The sequence below is a fragment of the Tribolium madens genome, unplaced genomic scaffold (genome assembly GCF_015345945.1).
Source record: "Tribolium madens isolate multiple individuals breed KSU strain unplaced genomic scaffold, Tmad_KSU_1.1 Scaffold_91;HRSCAF=231;Tcas5.2_LG7, whole genome shotgun sequence".
NCBI classification, from domain to species: domain Eukaryota; kingdom Metazoa; phylum Arthropoda; class Insecta; order Coleoptera; family Tenebrionidae; genus Tribolium; species Tribolium madens.
In genome coordinates, this window is record NW_025401063.1 from 7,733,303 (window position 1) to 7,751,837 (window position 18,535).

Sequence of the window (18,535 nt, forward strand, 5' to 3'; positions counted from 1 at the left end):
AAAACGCAAAGCATTCTGGGTTACCTATGTTATTTTCCTTCCTACAAAGTGATAATAAAATAAGTGGTTTTTGTGGTTTCCCTATGGTATGTTTAAAAATTTGTTCTTATCAATATGGTATGATGCCACTGTGGTGCAATTTTATGAATACGAACAACTTAATATTAATTAGTTTGTTCAGTCTTGCTATTTAAAATTACTGGTTTTTACTTGAATGTGAAACTAAAAAGTGGTTGTTTTGTGCATTTAGGCTGTATGTAGCAACGACTGAGTAAAATAAACGAATGGAAAACATTTTTAAACAATATCTTTTCTTTTATTTTGCTTGAGTAAAACTTTGGATTTCTCCACTCGCGTCAGAACTCGCGCCCCAGAGAAAAATGCCATATAAGGTAAGATACCAGGAACATGGAAAAAATTAAACAAAATTTTATCTGTAAAAATTTCGAAATTATGAGGGTTTAAAGTTTACACTTTGACTCTATTTATTTCTGTTGGAAAAATAATTTTCCAAGTTTTTTTGCTATAGGCTATTAAAAGAGGAAATAAGGAAACTGTATCCTAAATTGTAACTCTGTTCAATGTCATTTGTGGCTTTTATTGGCAAAATTTTTGTCCCTTTACTAAATAATTTTAAAAAAACATATACAAGATCATCAGTATTATTAAATAGATATAAATAAATGTCAAATGTCAAAAAATAAATGTCAGAATTTTTTGACAGATAGAATTTTTTAAACATTTTTGCATGTTCCTGGTATCTTACCTTACTTGAAAATTTTCTCTGGGGCGCGAGTTCTGGCGCACCCTGTATAATGAGCCTGAACTTTTTTTGAAACAACTAACATTACATTTAAAAGATAACGTAGAAATTAAAATAAACAGAACTTCAACTTCAAAAAGATTAATTTGGTGAGATTTATTTACTATAACTATAATGTTTAATAATGACGAAAAGACCGACATGGTTCTCATTTATGGAGAATGTTTAAAAAACGCTCCGCGTTACTACTCAGATGTCTCTGAGTATTAACTTTTTCAAAAATGAAAATACAATCACTATGTTTAATTAATTAAAACACGTTTTTGAAATGTAATGTTGGTTGCTTCAAAACAATTTTCAGGCTCATTATTACTTTTGAAGCACACTCTATATAAATTCCTAAATTAATTTCGCTTTCTGTAAGTTTTCACGCTTTTCTTTTGCTTTTAAAAGCATATTGCATTGTACAGCAACTTATCACATATTGGTTGACAATTTTTTTCTCCCTATTTTAATGCACTCATTTATTATGAATGAACCCTAAAAGGATAAATCATGGAATTCTTTTTGTTTTTGGTTTTTACCTTATTCTTACTATTCAGTAATAAATAACAATAGGGTGTCAATTCCATAAAAGCTTTTATCTTTAAATATAATTCAAATAGCTTTGCATGTTATTGGTCCATCCTAAATAAACCCTAGTTTGAAAGCATTTGTCCTCATAATTCCTATCTCATTAAAATCGTCCTGTTATCGTATTTTATAATGTGGAATGTAACACCAATCTTAATTAAAAATTAATTAAAAACGTTGTATAAACTCTGTAGATCCTTGATAGTCTACACGCACTGACGCACTTAAAATTATGCGGGTAAGCCTTAACCGTCATAAAATGTTTCGTTTAAGTTACCTACACGGTTACCTACGAAACATTGCGCCAGGATAAAGTCTACAAATCTCTCTTGAATCACGTCGGACCTACAACTCATAGCTTAATTGCCTACAATATTTTTACGGAAGCGAGTAAGTAATCTGTTAAAATCAAGTAAGTGAGCTTGTTGTTGCCGGCTTGGTTATTGCGATATGGTCGCAGACCGGCGTTATGAATAACTGCGTGGGGTTTAAGGTCTTAAACGGTGATTTAATTGGTTAATTGTGTGGATGGTTTTTTCAGTTGAATTATGGCTAATCGCCCGGAAATTAATTTTTAAACCGAAATGCCCTAAAACTATTTATTAAACACATATCATAACACAATTTTTTGAGATTGAAATACATATTTATAAAATGGTATTTTAGTAATAATTTAATTAAGTGACTTAAAAACACTCTCTTGCTCTTAATTTTTCGAGTTGCTGGTCCAAGAATCTTCTACGTTAGTCTATGACTGCGAATTGCTACATTTTCCCGTTTTCCGGAACAGTTGACAAAATCGAGCTTCTCCGTAATCTAATTAAACACCACTGTTGTTCGTTATCTGCCAAGAGGTGACGTCAGACGACAGATACCCATTCTGATTAATCCTATATTGGCTTATAACAATCGATTACTTAAACTGTTATTTGCCTTCATTTAAAATGTCCATTTTGAACATAGGCACATGCTATATGATCTAATAGAGATTTTACTGCAAAGATAATAGATAGTTATCTTTCTGTTTAATACGTGCAGGAATTAGAATGGAGCGAAATGGTTGGAGGCGCAACCGTAAAGATGTTTAATATTTAATTTACAGAACATTTTGTTGTCATAAATACTTCTGAATGCAGTGAATGCACTTAATGCACCCAACAACTAGCATTTAATTTAAGTTTACATGAGTTAAAATCTCTCGATCGTAAAAATTTAAGGAAAGAACAAATAAAAGAACGCTCCTTTAGTATTCATTAGGATTAAATAATTTAATGGAGATTTTGAGTGCACTTAAATTGTTTGCCTTTTGATTAGTGTTTGAAAGAGCTCCTATATTTTAGAATTTGAGAAAACTCGACGTAGTTATTATTGGATCGAAAATTCTTCTGTTAGAAATATAATGTACAGGTAATAATTGCGAAATTAAATTTTTCTGGTTATGTAGTGGAGTTTTTCTGAGACCTTTGTCATTTTCCACGCCACGATCCACTTCAAATCTATTCAATTTCGTTTCTCATTATATAAAGCATCATCGAAAGTTTCAAGTGAAGTGCGATAAAGCAAGTTATTGGTCTAATCATTTGCTATCCAATTGCACCAATCAATTAATAATTTTATAATTCTAATTACTTAATGAATTTAGGAAATTGACGATATTTGTGCTGTTTTCCTAAATTCTCTAACTTTTCATTAAAACGATTTTTCTCGTTTGTTTGTTTTGTAGTACCACAAATATTTTACCTATGTCTAGGAGCGTCCTTTCGTAAATACATTATTCAGTTATTTCAAGTAAATGTAGGCAGTTATGGCTATATTTCACTTTCTTGGTTTTCGCAGACAGACAAATGTACCCTTTGCAAATATATCTAACTTTGTGTTTGTAATAAGTTTCTCTTTTTCTAAGTGACTTTGAATTTAAAAGGAGTCTTGAAGGATCTTTATCATTTAGACAAATTGGTATTTGCGTGGTCAGAGTGTTACAGTTACAATAAAGTATATCTGAAATGAGTTAACTTTTTAATTTTATTGTACGGTAAAAAATTCCTCAAAAGAAATATATATTTTATTTGCACAGAAAAAGTTTGTAAAGACTTGTTGCATACCAATAAATTTTATTTGACAAAAATTTAAAACGATAATTGTCTCATTTATATTTATGTTATTTTATTTACATAATTATGTACGCGTGACATAAAATGATCCTCCAATGATTTGGGTAATAACCCTGTCATGGAAATTGATTTTAATTGAAAGGATGAAAGGATAATGGATTTAGGTACATGTTATCTAGTTTTATCGTTTGCAATTTTATTTTAAAAATCAAAATTCGTATTTTGAAACAATCAATATATTATTATCGAAGTACTCGGAACTATACATAGTAAAACTGAAAAGTGGGTGTTTGATTAGTTTTATTGTATTATTAATTTGACTTTATTGATTCGGTTCATAAGCGGCACACAATATAAGAAACAATTTCCTAAATTGGCGGGAAATTTGGATGAAAAATATTTATTATTTCATAAAACACCAAGATTAATAATATTTTTTTATAAATTCAATATAAAATAATAAATTGATAAAATCGTAGTCGTTGTTTTTAAACAAGACAATAATTGAAAACTTGATATCATTAAGTTATAAATCTATTGATTTTTTAGATGCAACATATGTATTGATGTTCTGAAACTGACTTAAACGACATTTGTCATAACATTGCCGACATTGAATTACTATTTTAAAAATACCTTTCATGGACTATTTATTTTCAAGTTTTTTTTTTTTTTAATTCAATCATAATAAACAGTAATTTGTGTTCACATGGTGTTTAAATTGTATGTAATTTACTAAAAACATTATTAACGGGTCATTAATACGCAGTAAAATTACTTTAATAAGTGTTTACTGCGCAATTCTCTTATCTTTACTATGATGAAGCAGGACTTCCTTATGTGAACACGTGAAACCACTTTTAAGAGATTAGTTGAATTAAAATTAGTCACATTATATGTACTGAACCTTTTACAGCTGACACTAGAAAGTACGTATTACACATTACGTCCATAACATAAACAATAATAGAAAGAAACACGCAAGACTCAATCTTACGGCCAAAATAAGTATCATAATTCAACAGAATCTTCAAACAAACATTCTTGAAATTAGACGTAACAGGTATTTCGAGAGAAGCACTACATGAAGCAACTTATGGCCTCAGAAACCCATTACAAGCCCACTTAATCGAATACATCGATACTTCACCTCATATCCTACTGCGTGAATTGTTCAGTGCACCTACAAAAACATTATCTAAGTTCTTGTATAAATTACCAGCGGCGGCGACACTCTCTAATTACGGTTTCCGTTCCATTAGGTCGTTCCGTATCTGAAGCGAACGAATCCACACTGCTAATGCGTGATTTTCAGTTTTTCAACTTTAGTTTAGTAGTCGTAAGTAATGGTATTAGGACATTAGATAAACAGTATCACGTGAGAAAATATATATGATGGATATTGAAGTGATAACAGCTTATTGAATATCGAGTGTATTAAGTTTTTAAGAAATCTTGTTTCTGAAATGAAATTTTTGCTGGATCTTATTAGCTATGATGTTAAATCTCTTTGCGTTAAAATGCAAAAACTGTATAAAATCGTCTTCAATTTGAATGAGATCACTGTTTGAAACTATTTTCGAATTCCAACGATGTTTTAAGGTATATACATAAGTTGTTTTAAAAGTTTGAAAGTATATGATAACGGATATAGACTAAAGTTTGAAAACGTGTTATAAATTTTCAATACCTCTTTCCAGATTATGTTCGTAAAAATTCTTATTTTCTTGCGGATGTTTTGAGACGTTTAATATTTTGCGACACGATTTTCCTACTGGATGATTTATGATCCGAAATAAAAGAACAATTTCATTGCTGATATATCATTGGTTAAAATCGTACACAATTTGCATTGAACTGCTGCGCAAACAACACTTTACCAAATTGCATGCCAAACATTGTTTTTAATTTCGTGGAGATCTGTGTGCATGTTCACTTACCTCAAATGGAAATATTTAATTCGACAAGTTTCATCTTTTTAAAATTATATAATTTTTCCCAAAATTGCGAATAATCATATAATTTTATTTACTCGTAAAATATAGGAGGGAATTTTAGTGCTTCGTAAAATCTTGATCAGAGGCGGCGATGAGGTCCCATAAATTTGTAGAATGAGATGAAAATATCCCCATCTTTGATGTGACGACCATTGACACATTATTTAAAAAAGAAATATTTACACCCACTCGGTTATAAATAACCTATAAAATACTAATTTTCGAATCTATTGCGTAATTTGAAATGAAAGCTTGTGACATTAATTTTTTTATTTTATTTTCAGGTGAATTTTATGGCATGAAACGCGGAACGGTACAATAAATGAGGAAAAAATGTATGGAAGGAAGCAAATGAGGCGCTTAGTCGCTCTTCTAATCCTGGTAAGTGTATGAATGCATAAAATATTTTTTAAATGCCACCTATGGATCTACCTCTAACAGCTTGTAAGGTTTTATTATTATTATTATTCCATGTTCTGTAGGGTCCCTTATCCCGGAATAAAGGAAAATCTGTTGTGTGAATAATATATCTATTTAATTAATAACTAATTTCAATCCTCTCTCTTTGCTCTTAATACTCCCGGACTAGACATTCAGAATGCAAATTGAATTTGCATATCGCTATGCGAATCTACAGTTTTAATAATTGACATAATATACTCGTACCTTTCGAGAAAGCCATGACGCGACCTGGGTATTTTAATTATTTTGGATAACTCTTAGTTACGAGAAATGCTTTTCGTATTCTGAATTCTGTGAATTTTCAAAATTCTATACCTAATACAATTTGTAATACTATTTGTATTAGGTATAGAATTTTGAAAATTCTCAGAATTCACACACAATAGTTGTGTTTGCACGAATGATTCATATTTTGGGGTATGTTGTGATGGATGCTTTGTTTTGAGAACTGATTTACTTATGTGCCTTCAATTAATAATGAATGATGACAAATTTAGTTACTTTCAATTTTTTTATATAGAATTTTATAATAAAAGGCCAAATTTTCGGACTGGTTTCTTATTTTTGTAGAAGAAATGTCATTGTCTTTAGTCGTTTCTTCGTGGCTTTTACACGTGACCTGCTTTTACGAGTGTACTGAAAAAGTAAACAAACAGCAAGGCTCTGCTGTCTGTGAAAATAAAATGAAGTTAAATGAGTTATGAAGACTGTCGTGGATTATGTAATTTTGATAAGTATTTGGTGCATAATGCAAAATAAACGTGAAATATTTCGGTAAATTAAAACGTTTAGTTCAAAATAATTTTATTAAAAAACGGATATTTTGACTTGTATTATAAATCTTTTGTTATCTATTTATTTTTTGAAACAGGGGACAGGTAAGTTCAAACTTATTTGTATTCAAATACCGTTAACAAGACGAAAACCAACGATAAGCCTTTCAGCTCGGAAAATCTGTAAGCGAGGAAGCATCAGTGTAAAATATATTTTTTTAATTGGATCTAAATACAGCATTTGTTGGAGAATATGCTGAATATTTATGACGAAAATGCCGTTCAATGACTCATCGGGATTTACAGATGATTGATTATTATCGGAAAAATATGTTTGAACAACACAACATTTATTGTTTGGCTAAGTTGAAATATGTCAGCATCAAATCTCCATGTTAGTAAATTTTAAAGACATTACACTAAACAAAGTTATTTCTCTATAAATTAGGTCTTGTGAAACTACAACATTGTCTTTGATATTCCGAAACATTGGGAGTTTCAAGTGACCGCAACTACGTTATCCAGACAATGTTACAGTTGTTGGAGGCAGTATAGACAGCCACGTAAATGCGAGCCGGGCTATTTCTGAAACATTTCAAGTATTTCTACATTACTGGTTTAGCTGATTTTTTTTTAACTTCTGTGATTCGTTTTTTATTTGTATTAGTCGCGTGGTACCATTTATGATTTTGGATCATTAAAACTGAACAAATAGTCGGAAATGCATCTAATATAAGGACGAAGCTCGGCGGAAAAGAGGTTTCGGGTAATTTATTGCCACAGACCATTGGATATCGCTGTAATACCCGGATATGGATTTTTTACTTTGTTTGTAAACACACAACTCAACATCGACGATTTTACTCGAACTTTAATACTTAATACCAGGTTTTTTACTTTTTTTAAAAAGAAATTTTTAAGTAAGGTTACTCAGTTACTCGGTTGCAAAATTTCTGATAGTTAATACTGAAAAATGAAACAACACCTTTTGCTTGGAAATATGAATAGACAATGTTATCCGAGTCAACTTTTTGAGAACATGGAAAAACAGTTGTAGAGGCTAAATCAAACCTTCACTTAAATGATTTTTTATCCTGGTCTTGACATGGAGGGATAAAAAAGATTACGGTTGTAACTTTTCAGCGACATACGTAAGGGAGATTCATCTTTTTCAAAGGTGACAGGTCAATCTGTTGGGTCCCAGTGTTATATGCTCTGTTCTAGAGTCTAGTAGTCGACCTGAATCAGCCGCCGCCGTTGACCCAGTCACCCCAGCATCAACCCTGGGTCGAGTCTGTCTTTGACAAGCCATCCTATGCCTATAACCTTTTGATACAAACTAATACATTCCGCGTCAAAACCATCGCCTTCACTTCATAAATTTTACGATATTATTTTAGGTCTATTTTCATGCTACTCATGTCACATGCCTTTGCACTTTAATGAGGGCACTCACGTTACTTAGTTACACGATTGTAGCTTTTTTCATGAACTGCAAAGCTGCACTGTTCACGTACGTCGTAAGTCTGTTGCAGGATAAAACGAAAGCAGCTAACGCGAGGGAAGAATAATAAGTAACAATGTTGGGGATTTTTTTAGAGCATTTTGAACATAATGTTGGCAAACAGGTGTTATTACTGACTTATTACGTGTTAAGTACATAGTTATTTTAATTATTTGTACACATTACACATTAGCAAACCGGTCGCAGCGTAAATAAAACTGGTTGCTGCCGTGCTCAGTTTACAATCTATTATCTGTACTCTTTTTTAACTTGCAATATTTTTACTAATTACAAATTTTGCAACGAAATAAAAATTAATCGTATTTTATGGCGTAATAATTTAGTGTTTTTCAATGTTCAATTGTTTGTAAAGCAACAATGTGCATTTTTTTTTCTATGTAAACATATTTTATTTGTTTTATTTTTTTAACACTTAAATCAAGAAGCTTAAAAGAGTCTAAGAAAAAATAAATATGCGCTGCCACACCCGCCATTGTGCGGCGGTTTTAGGAAGCCCAACTTTTCCTAATTAGACCCATTGTTTACTTTTTAATCAGCAATAAATATTAACGACAGAATTAACCCGGCAACCTTTGAAAAAGAGACGAAATATCAAAGGACAATAGTGAAAATTGACCATTTTCAAACACACTGAATAATGAAAACATCTAGGACCAGGCAAATGGCTAAAAAACGACAGAAATGCCAACAAATATTTGTTTATTATGAATAAGGTACTGAGACTTTCCTTTACTACAACCTCCACTCGTATCACTTACTCTTTAATAACTCAAGAGTGCATGTAGACTAATAGCTTGCGTGTCAATGCGTCCAAAAAAGTCAGTTCAATAATACCGCCGTTAACCCGAAGGCAAAGAGCATCATAATTCTTTTACATAATTAAGATTCGGCGCCTATGTAAATTTCTTCACCACTCATGATGTTTTATATCAATTTATGATGGTGCTAAAATGGCATTTAATATAACATGTTAGCCTATATATCAATAGGACAACCTAAGAATCGAAGCAGCGTGTATATATCAGCATTCTTTTTATTGGAACCGCTACTACCCCCGACGCCATATTTCTTTAATATTGAATTCTTTATTGGTCTCCTAGAAGTAATGCAATCATGAGGAATTTGTAGCCGCTCTGGTCGATTAAATCAACTTATTTCGTGATAAATAGGAAGGTTTTTGTATAAAACATATAATTTTTTAGTAGAAAAGTCATTAAGAATTCTCATCACAACAATCTTTTTTCTAGAAGCTAAAACATTCTATTGTCAGAGCAATTAAATTTATTAGCTATTTGCACCCCTTGAAAATCCAGCGTTTAATGTAGGAATAGGTTGCTAGTAACGGGTGATATCGACACCATTCCCGAGAAGAACCCATGTAGGCGTTAATGACAATGATAAAACAACAAGTAAAGTCTTTAAGTAGGTTGTGCATACTAACTATAGTCCAAAGTGTCTCATCACAGAATATCAAGTTCTCTTAATAAGGATTCTGAATTGTTAGAAAATTAATTTGAGACTCTTTTGTAAAATACAAGCTAAGTGAAAATTTTTACACTTGTAGATCATACCTATTAAAAAATTGGTTAATAGTGAAATAATGAGAAGAACTGTAGAAGACTCGAGTTTTTGATCAATATTCCTCGTGCTGTAGTTGACAGTGTTGTGGAACAAGTCTAAAGACGAGCACACCGTGTGAGAGTTTCATCATTTTCTCGATTTGAAATAGGCGCATTTTATGCCATGTTTATTAAGGAAAGTTACTTTTTCTTAAAAACTTTGACAAATTTTTAGCATGAATCATAAATATGTATAAGAATTATGTAATAAAGGTGGGAGATAACGCAGGTATACTGCGTTCCTTCAGGCTGATACCAAAACACAAATTCGATTACCAACGGGAACTAATAAATGAAGTCTGTAAGGAAGTTTTCAAGTTGGAGACTACATTTTATGATATTAAAAGTTTCTGGTTTGAAATTAGTTCCAAGAGAACGGGCCGGTGTACCCGATCATGTATTATTAACTTTAGATTGAAACCGAAGTGCCCTCATCATCACTTATAACTAACCACGTTCTAATTACCACAGATTTCGCTCAGGGTTCTAAAGTTACTTTTACATAAAGTGGAGTAAATATAAACTGTCTATACGAGTTATTTTATAACCCTTTCTTAAAAAGACTATTAACTTTTTTCATCTTCTGTCTAATTAAATATATGTGTAAGTACTTAATATATTCACTACAAGAGCCAAGAGAAATAAAAGTATGAACCAGGACATTGTTTAAATACATACACCGTTCTAAATGAAGAAAACTCGTTATATGGTTCGTTGATTTGTAATCGCATAAAATCTTTAAAAAGTTTGTTGTACTTTCGTTTTCTTTCCATCATTTAGTACAAATAATAACTTTTTAAAGGTTACAATCTACATCGTCACTTTGCTGTTTTTCATTGTTATTTAAGAAACTTTACCTTACTGCAGTTAAACTTTCTAGTATGCAGATTGTGGTTTATGACAGTTAAGTCAATAATTAGCTGTGTATTCAAATTCTTATTTATTAAGCATTAACTCCAGATTAGCATTTGTGATTCTTGTCGATTATAACAGTATTTTTCTCCGTTCATCAAATAGTTTTTGTTGTTTCTGTTTTCTTTCGGTATTCACAAAGGAAATCTTAAAGTTAAATACAAGAACGAGATTGAAATGTTTGAAGAAAGCAGTTGCGCAATTCTTTCGTTGGGCTTGTCAGGTACCTTTGACAAGTGAAATAAATGATACCGAAATGTTCTTTCATTAATTAGGATTTTTAGATAAACATTTAATTCAAGTTAGCTAATTGTTGTGTTTGTGTATAATTAAATGCCCGAGTTTAAAAACTAACTTTTCAATAAATGTATCTAGCTACTCGTACATACGAGTAATTAGTGGGAAAGCAAATTAGTTCTAAAAGCTTGTTGAAACAAAGCTAAGGTACTATTGAAATTGATTTCAGCGCTTGTTTCTTTTCAACTCCTAAAGTTGTGAAATTCACGATTGAGATCGAAAACTAATCTGCAGGGTGATTGGTGCGCACTGGCACTGCCACTCATTCTTTCAGCAATATACTCAAGAAGTTGACACGTTGACTGGAAAAATAGAGTAGAGTGAAACTCACAACTCGAGCGATTGAAATGATAAGTAAATTTGGCAAAAAAAAAGAACGGGGATAAAACACGGACAGGATAGCGAATCTTGAGTAGGTGCGTTAATTCTACATACATTCGCCCTACTTTATAAGGTCTTGCTGGGAAACTTGGCGAGTAACTCAACCGAATGTTCCTCAGGGGAAAGAGAAATACGGTTTGGGGTTGGTGTGGCTAAAACAATCGGATATTAGGTTTGTCACTGGCTTGTGTTGCACTAATAATAATTATCAAGATTGTAAAAATTACTATTAAATTGTAATTTCTTTATAATTAGTCTAAACTTACAAACACTGATCAAAGTAAATATTTTTTACTGAGTCATAAATACCAAGCGCCATCGTGTCGTAATATTTTCAAATTGTGTCACGGCTTGATTCAATTTTCTTCTAAATGCTGTAATAAATTTCAAAATTGGACCATTTCAGGAACAGAGGAGAATGTGACTTACGTTAATTTGAGTGATCATAAAATGCCTCTGAAAAATATAAAGTTATACGTATAAGTTACACTTTCGCATTTTTTAAAACTAATAAAATAATTGACAACAAAATTGCATTTGTTGAAAAAAAACTTACATGCAAATTCATTTTATAAACGCTATAATTTTAGTGTTCTAAAAATATGTATTACATTTCCGATAAAATGAATTCTGTGTCAGTGCTGCAGGTTTAAAGTTTGTTTCCAGTTTCTGCAATAATCAATTGATCTGCAGGCAACAACATTATTACTAAATCTCCTATCGTTTACCGTTCAAATATTAAATCTGAGTCTGGCAGGACGCGAAGTCGAGACAAGTTAGGAGTTCCAATTGGTTTGTGGGGTGGTTCTGACTGGGCGAGAGTGCGCGACATAGTGGCGTCACGTTATGGACCGCATTGCCTCCTGCCAACAACGTTACGAGGATGAGGATCAGGACTATCTTAATGTGGAAAATTTGCAGCTCACGTTGGCGTTAACATAAAATAGCTTCACACCAAATGAGAATTTTAAATACGAATCTCACTTGCTTGCATTTTTTAGCTTTAATTTTATTTCGCTTAATCGAGGAAGGGAAGATATTGCCCTCCGTGTTCATAAATAATAAAATACGGTTTGGGAATGTTATGAAAGTTTTATGCGGTCTAAAAATACGGTGAATGTCAGTTAGAATATACAATGCGGATAGTATCAAAGTCGATTTTGTGACATTAAATCAATGAGATACTATAGAAGTACGAATACAGTGTGTAACCCAAGTGTAAACTGGATGAGAAGCAATTTGCTATTTTTCAGTTGTTTATTTTATACAAAACTTAATAAGTAGTTAAACTGAAAAAAGATTCACACACAAGAGGCATAAATGCTTATCGAATACATGAGGAACCGAATGAAGTTGCTGTTATCTTAAATGTAAATATAATAAATATACAAATGGTAATTTGCTGAAATTAAAAATCTCTCTTTCTTTTTAATCCATGTCGAACATGAGCTGAAAGTTATCATGATGCATGTGCTTAGTATTTTTAGAACGAAGTGTTCAATTTTTGTGATGCATATGAAAATATGAAAATGAAAAAGCAACATTATTAATGTAGCGCAGACATGTTTTATTAATGATTTAAAGCTTGGGAAATGCTGTTTTGGCAAAATTTCAAAATTAAGTGATTAAGACTTACCACTGCATTAAGGATTAAAGATAACTAAAAGTCTAAAAGCTATTTATTTGGGTTTTACGGTTGCATTGACTTCTTAAGGACATGGTAAATATTGTAACACCAATGAGGAAGCTTTTTTACACAAAAATACAATTCTTTCAATGTAGCGTCCTTTAAATTTTAAGCTTTATTGAATTACTTTCAGATTGCAACTTTCTAAAGCTTCTGGCGGCTAAAAACACTCGTATTTCATTTTGTTAATGCGCGCGCTCACCTCAAAGGCGCATTTTATGCCTCCATAAAAAAAATTGTAATAAATGTATGCAAACAATTATGTTTTTATGTATATTCTTTACTATATTTAATATCTACTCAGTATCATAAATGTCTAAAAAAAAAACAAAATGTATGAAGAGTTAAAATTATTGACAATTAACGATTAAACTTATTATGCACTTAAGAGCAAGGTGTATGAACTTATTACTAAAAAGAGGTAATAATTCATATTTTACTATAATAAAGGATTTTTATAATTTCTTTTTTAAACACCAGATCCACTTTTACACATGAGACTTCTTTTTTTACTAGCTTTAGGGTAACGCGGGAAAATAAAAATAGTTAAACTATAACTAATGTTTACCATCTATGAATGGGAAAATGTTTTGAGATTTCACGGTTACGTTTGAACTGGCAAACAGCCAACCATATTACGTATGTGCTTACCGTATTAACCTGATTTGGTTGATAATGTTTGTATAATGAAGCTTCTACAATGGTCGGTAGTCACATTTTAAATTTAATATTACCCTTTGTAAATATATAGAATGGATTAACAGTTTCATCGAAGTAATATCCAAATATGTATTACATTAACTGTTATTCTATATTACGGTTTGTGCTATAATTATTCAAAAATTGAATAAACGAATAAAAACTCGTTGCAAAAGTAATTATTTGTGATTCCACGCAATTTATTATTTGTTTCAGTTAAATAAATAAAAGTAAATGTATGTTACTAAAATAATACAAAATTTTTGTTTTTCAGCACGCGCCAATAATTAGTATCTGCTGTAGAGTGCAGTATTGAAGACAGATAGATTTATATGTAGCTTCTAACCGTACAGGAAACAGTAAAATAAAAGAAACTAAGAAACATACAACTGGTTTCAACAGCAGAAGCTTAAAGCGTCGGTTTTTCAGTAGTAATTGAAACAGGAGCCATTATTCTTGAGCTTTCATCATAAAGCAATTCCGAGATTAAAAGAAACCTGAACGAGATTCGAGTAAATAAAATTCTCACCTACATGGATTTGGACAAGTTTATCATAATTTCTCATCGGCCGTAATTGTATTTCGTCATGTGATGATACATTGAAATGTCATGCCTCAAAATGAAAATTACCTGATAAAATAGGATTCGAAATAAGATCTGACATGAGCCACGCGCCAAATAATATAGTTTCTGTCTTTTCAAATACTCCTTTTTACTGTATGTATGTTGTACCGTTGTATGTAGTAAGTAGAAAAGAAAGAAGGGCCAAGATGCATGACTTATGCTTTATTGAAAAAGATGCAATCAGGTAAATGCACTTTTCAGATTCCTACACTTTTCGATCATGGAGATAGAAATTCCCAACCTTCTAGATTTATATTATTACTTCCGGTGTAGTGTTATTGTCTTGAATGTTCGATCGATTTATAAGGTGTTTGATTTCTATAATTTATAACTGCTTTATATGGTTTAATTGAGATATAAATCAAGACTGCCACCCAAGACTGTAATCGGAAAAAAAAAACTTAATGCTTTAGTAAATTTAAATTATGGAGGAAATTGTTTCATTTGTTTTTAAGTAAATAGCCAAATATTCACAAAGTGGAATGAATAGTTGATAAAATAATAATTTGAAGCCTGAATGTTGGCTTTTTAGTTGGTGATGTCAGTTCTTCAGCGGATCAGATCCAACCACCAATGAATAAACCATTACTCGTAATTACCCTCTCCACTTCAGATTATCACTTTATCAGAAACAAGTTTTGTTTTTACCGAGTGCTAATTTAACTTTATGCCACTGGGCAAAATAAACTAAGTTTATCTGCAAACGTCACAAAAGTGACCACTTTTATGACTAAATGACACAGGTAAAAGTTTTACTTTTCAGACATGGAGTAAAAACACTGTTTTTACGCCTAGGCGTTTTCACTTTTACTTGACACTTACTTTGACATTTACCATTGTTGTCTCTTTCTTGTCCCTTTCGCTTTTTCAGCATTTTCTGGAGAGGTACAAGGTATATTATCAGCATTCGACATTTTGCACTATAAACTACACCAGTTATTCACCAGTTAAATCAATCCACACTTGTGAAATCTCAACACAAATTCCGAAACTGACGCGTGACGTTTGTTATGATTTTATTGCAAAGCGTCCTGATTATTGAGGTGATTTACTTGATTATTGGTGTGTTGCTCTTTTCGTTCCATCTGAATCGTTTGCAGATAAAATAGTATACGTTATTTGGAGTAAAAGTGAGTTTATGTGGCTCAGCTGAATCCATTTGCCTCACTCCGTTCGGCAAAATGAACATTCAGCTTCGCCACATAAACAATCACTTTTACTCCTAATAACATAATCTACTATTTTTGTCATTTGCACATTTATTTTTAATACTCGAGACGACAATAATATATTTAACTATTTTTGATGCTAAGTATTAAGTAAAAAAGTAAGTCAACCATTTTTTAAATTGTTTAACATAGTACATATTTATATTTAATTCCGAATCCTTGGTATCTATTTTCAAATGACTTCAAATCCTGATAAAACATTAACCGGGTGATCCGTACTTCCGATATTGAAGGCAAGTGCGAAAGCATGGGAAGCAATTGTAGTTTAATAAATGATTAAGCAACTTAATAAAATATTAACCGTCTTTATCAATATGAAGAAATTCATGTATTTTCAGGAACATATTATTTTACATTTTGGTACCCAATAAATTTGAAACAAGCTGTTCATACTCTTCTACTATTAATAATTAACCATGAATTTTATTTTTTTGTTGTTTTTTTTTTGTATTTGAAAACTCACAAAGAATTTTTTTAAAGTTTTGCATTATAAAGATTGTGAAATATGCAAGGTGTATTAAACATTAATAAAAAATAAATAAAATCCTTCTTTTAGAGATACAAGTCTACATTTAATTCTATAGAGTAAATTTATTCTTAATTTTGAACAGCAATTTTTAATTGTAGGTCAGAGCTCACACACACAGTTTAAAGTAGCCAGAACCCAAAAGTATTTGATCCGGAACGTTTTTCTAAAGAAAATAAAAACAAAAGACGCAGATTTACTTGGTTACCGTTTGGTGAAGTTATATTATTTTTGATAAATTCCTGAAAAATTCTAGGCTAGCGTTTTGGAATGTTGCAAACCAAAGTTGATTTAATAGCATTGGTTAAAAATTATAGACTAATATTAAGCACAAAAACTAAAATGCCAGTGAAAATGGATAAAATTTCTTTTATAACTTCTGTCGAGGGAGGAATTTGGCTTGATGTGGAAAAATTGGATTAACAAATTAGCACATTACTTTGGGTTTAGCAGGTTTACAAAATTTCTAGTTGATTTGTTTATCGTAATATTAAAAATTTTATCATATAATACATATAGAATAATATCAGTAGATAAAGTCAGGGGCGGACTGGCAAATTTTTATATGGGGTGCTAAGTTGAAATGAGGGCCCAATATACAATACAATAAAAATATGTATAAAAACTACTTGTCACTTGATGTAGTAATTTTTTTTTTGAAGGAGTTTATTTCCTCTACTGAGATTGGGACGTCAGTTGAAATGATGATGGTTTAATAAACGAAAATAAAGTTTTTAGATGAACGTCTTCAGCGGCTTTTAATTTTTGTTTTTTTTTTGTTTCTGTGCACCAAATTTATACTTATATTTAGATTTTTCCATTATTTATGCCCACTAATAATTAAAAAAAATATATTTAAAATTACAACCATACAAATTACAAAAAGACACTCTTTGATTTGGTGTAAACGGAACTCTTGTAGAAGCTATACATTTCCGGTAGCAATAGGTCCTCCCAGTTTTTGTATCGTAACTTCTTTTCGGCTTATTAATTTCTGTTTTTGATATCAAAAATTAAAAGCCCAATCATTTTTTTTACAAAAAAAGGTAGTTTCATATCGCCAAAATGTACCGTTCTCGAGTTATTTCAGTTTAAAYTAAATTCTAAACCGCGYTGCAAAATCAGAATTTGCGTACCTTGGAAACAATCCACTACGAATGACATCGCTGTCAATGCTGTCACATTTAATGTCAATTTCATACAATCCAAAGGAACATGTCTTTATTTTTTGATGATCATAAAAGCTGTATTTTCGATTGCTTGATGAGTTGGATTAATAAATACTATGCTATCTATTGTCATCTGTAGAGGAGTATTCGTGATTAAAATTATGGCACAAATTTTTGAATCATTTGTATAAATCCACGTGGAATTTTTCTTACATGCGTGTAAGACCTTATAAACAAAATTGAGCTAAAATTATTGAAATTATAGTTTTATTTGTTATGATGGCAATTTTTTAATTCCTTCAAACTTAGCCTCTGCGAAAAACGCTCAGCACTTCATGGATTAGCTCTATGCATTGTGGAAAGTTTGTTTACAAATTTAAAATTATTGATATTATTTCAATGAGCTCTTTACATAATAAGCCTACCATAATTGGGGGCCCGTAAGACTGGAGGGCCCGGGGTGCTGTGGCACCCCGGCACCCCTGGCCAGTCCGCCCCTGGATAAAGTAGTATCGCCTAGTGAAATAAAGTGTAGGGCCATTTTTGAGACACAAAGTTAAAGCCGATTTGAACACGTGCAAACTTCATTACAATGGCCGTTGGTGAACTAAATTTGCGAAAGGAACGCAATTAACAATTGTCAGGGAAATTATTTTAGGCCGGCGGCAATTTTAACAACTCACTACTTTAATAATTTTGAAAGTACTCAACCACTTTGAAATAATCCTGTCAGAACAGCTGGTGCCAAGGTGTCGAGGTCAGGTCATCATTTAATGATAAGGCAACGCCTGTAAAAATAAAATGGGGGTGTGAGTAATCCAGTCCATCGGAGTGAGACGTCCACAATCATAATTCGTGCATAATTAAATATAACAGTGATTAACCCCGAATAATTATGCAAATCTATCAACAATAAAATATGTACTTCGAATAGGATCAGTTGAGCTCTGTCCGGGTACGAAAGGGTAGATAAATCGCAGTCCTGGTTTGAGTAGGACTCCAGGAGCCTAGGGAAAACCAGGTTAAGGGTCAACCCTTTGCTCATAGATTCCAACCAGCCCGCTTGCCTCTGGACGTGCAGACATCGAGAGACCACATCGCAGTCCTGACGTTCAATGGTCAACGCT

The 18,535-nt window shown here is 31.7% G+C and overlaps 1 protein-coding gene across 3 annotated transcripts in view; it reads left to right on the forward strand.

Annotated features, from left to right (window-relative positions):
• The window catches only part of LOC123011439 (protein madd-4), a 112,182-nt gene that overhangs the window by 34,049 nt on the left and 59,598 nt on the right, over positions 1-18,535 (forward strand). For all 3 annotated transcript variants that reach the window (XM_044408864.1, XM_044408865.1, XM_044408866.1), the window contains exon 2: positions 5,789-5,885. In XM_044408864.1, coding sequence (XP_044264799.1) covers positions 5,838-5,885 — 48 coding nt within the window. In that variant the 5' untranslated portion in view covers positions 5,789-5,837. The remainder of the gene's footprint in view (positions 1-5,788; positions 5,886-18,535) is intronic.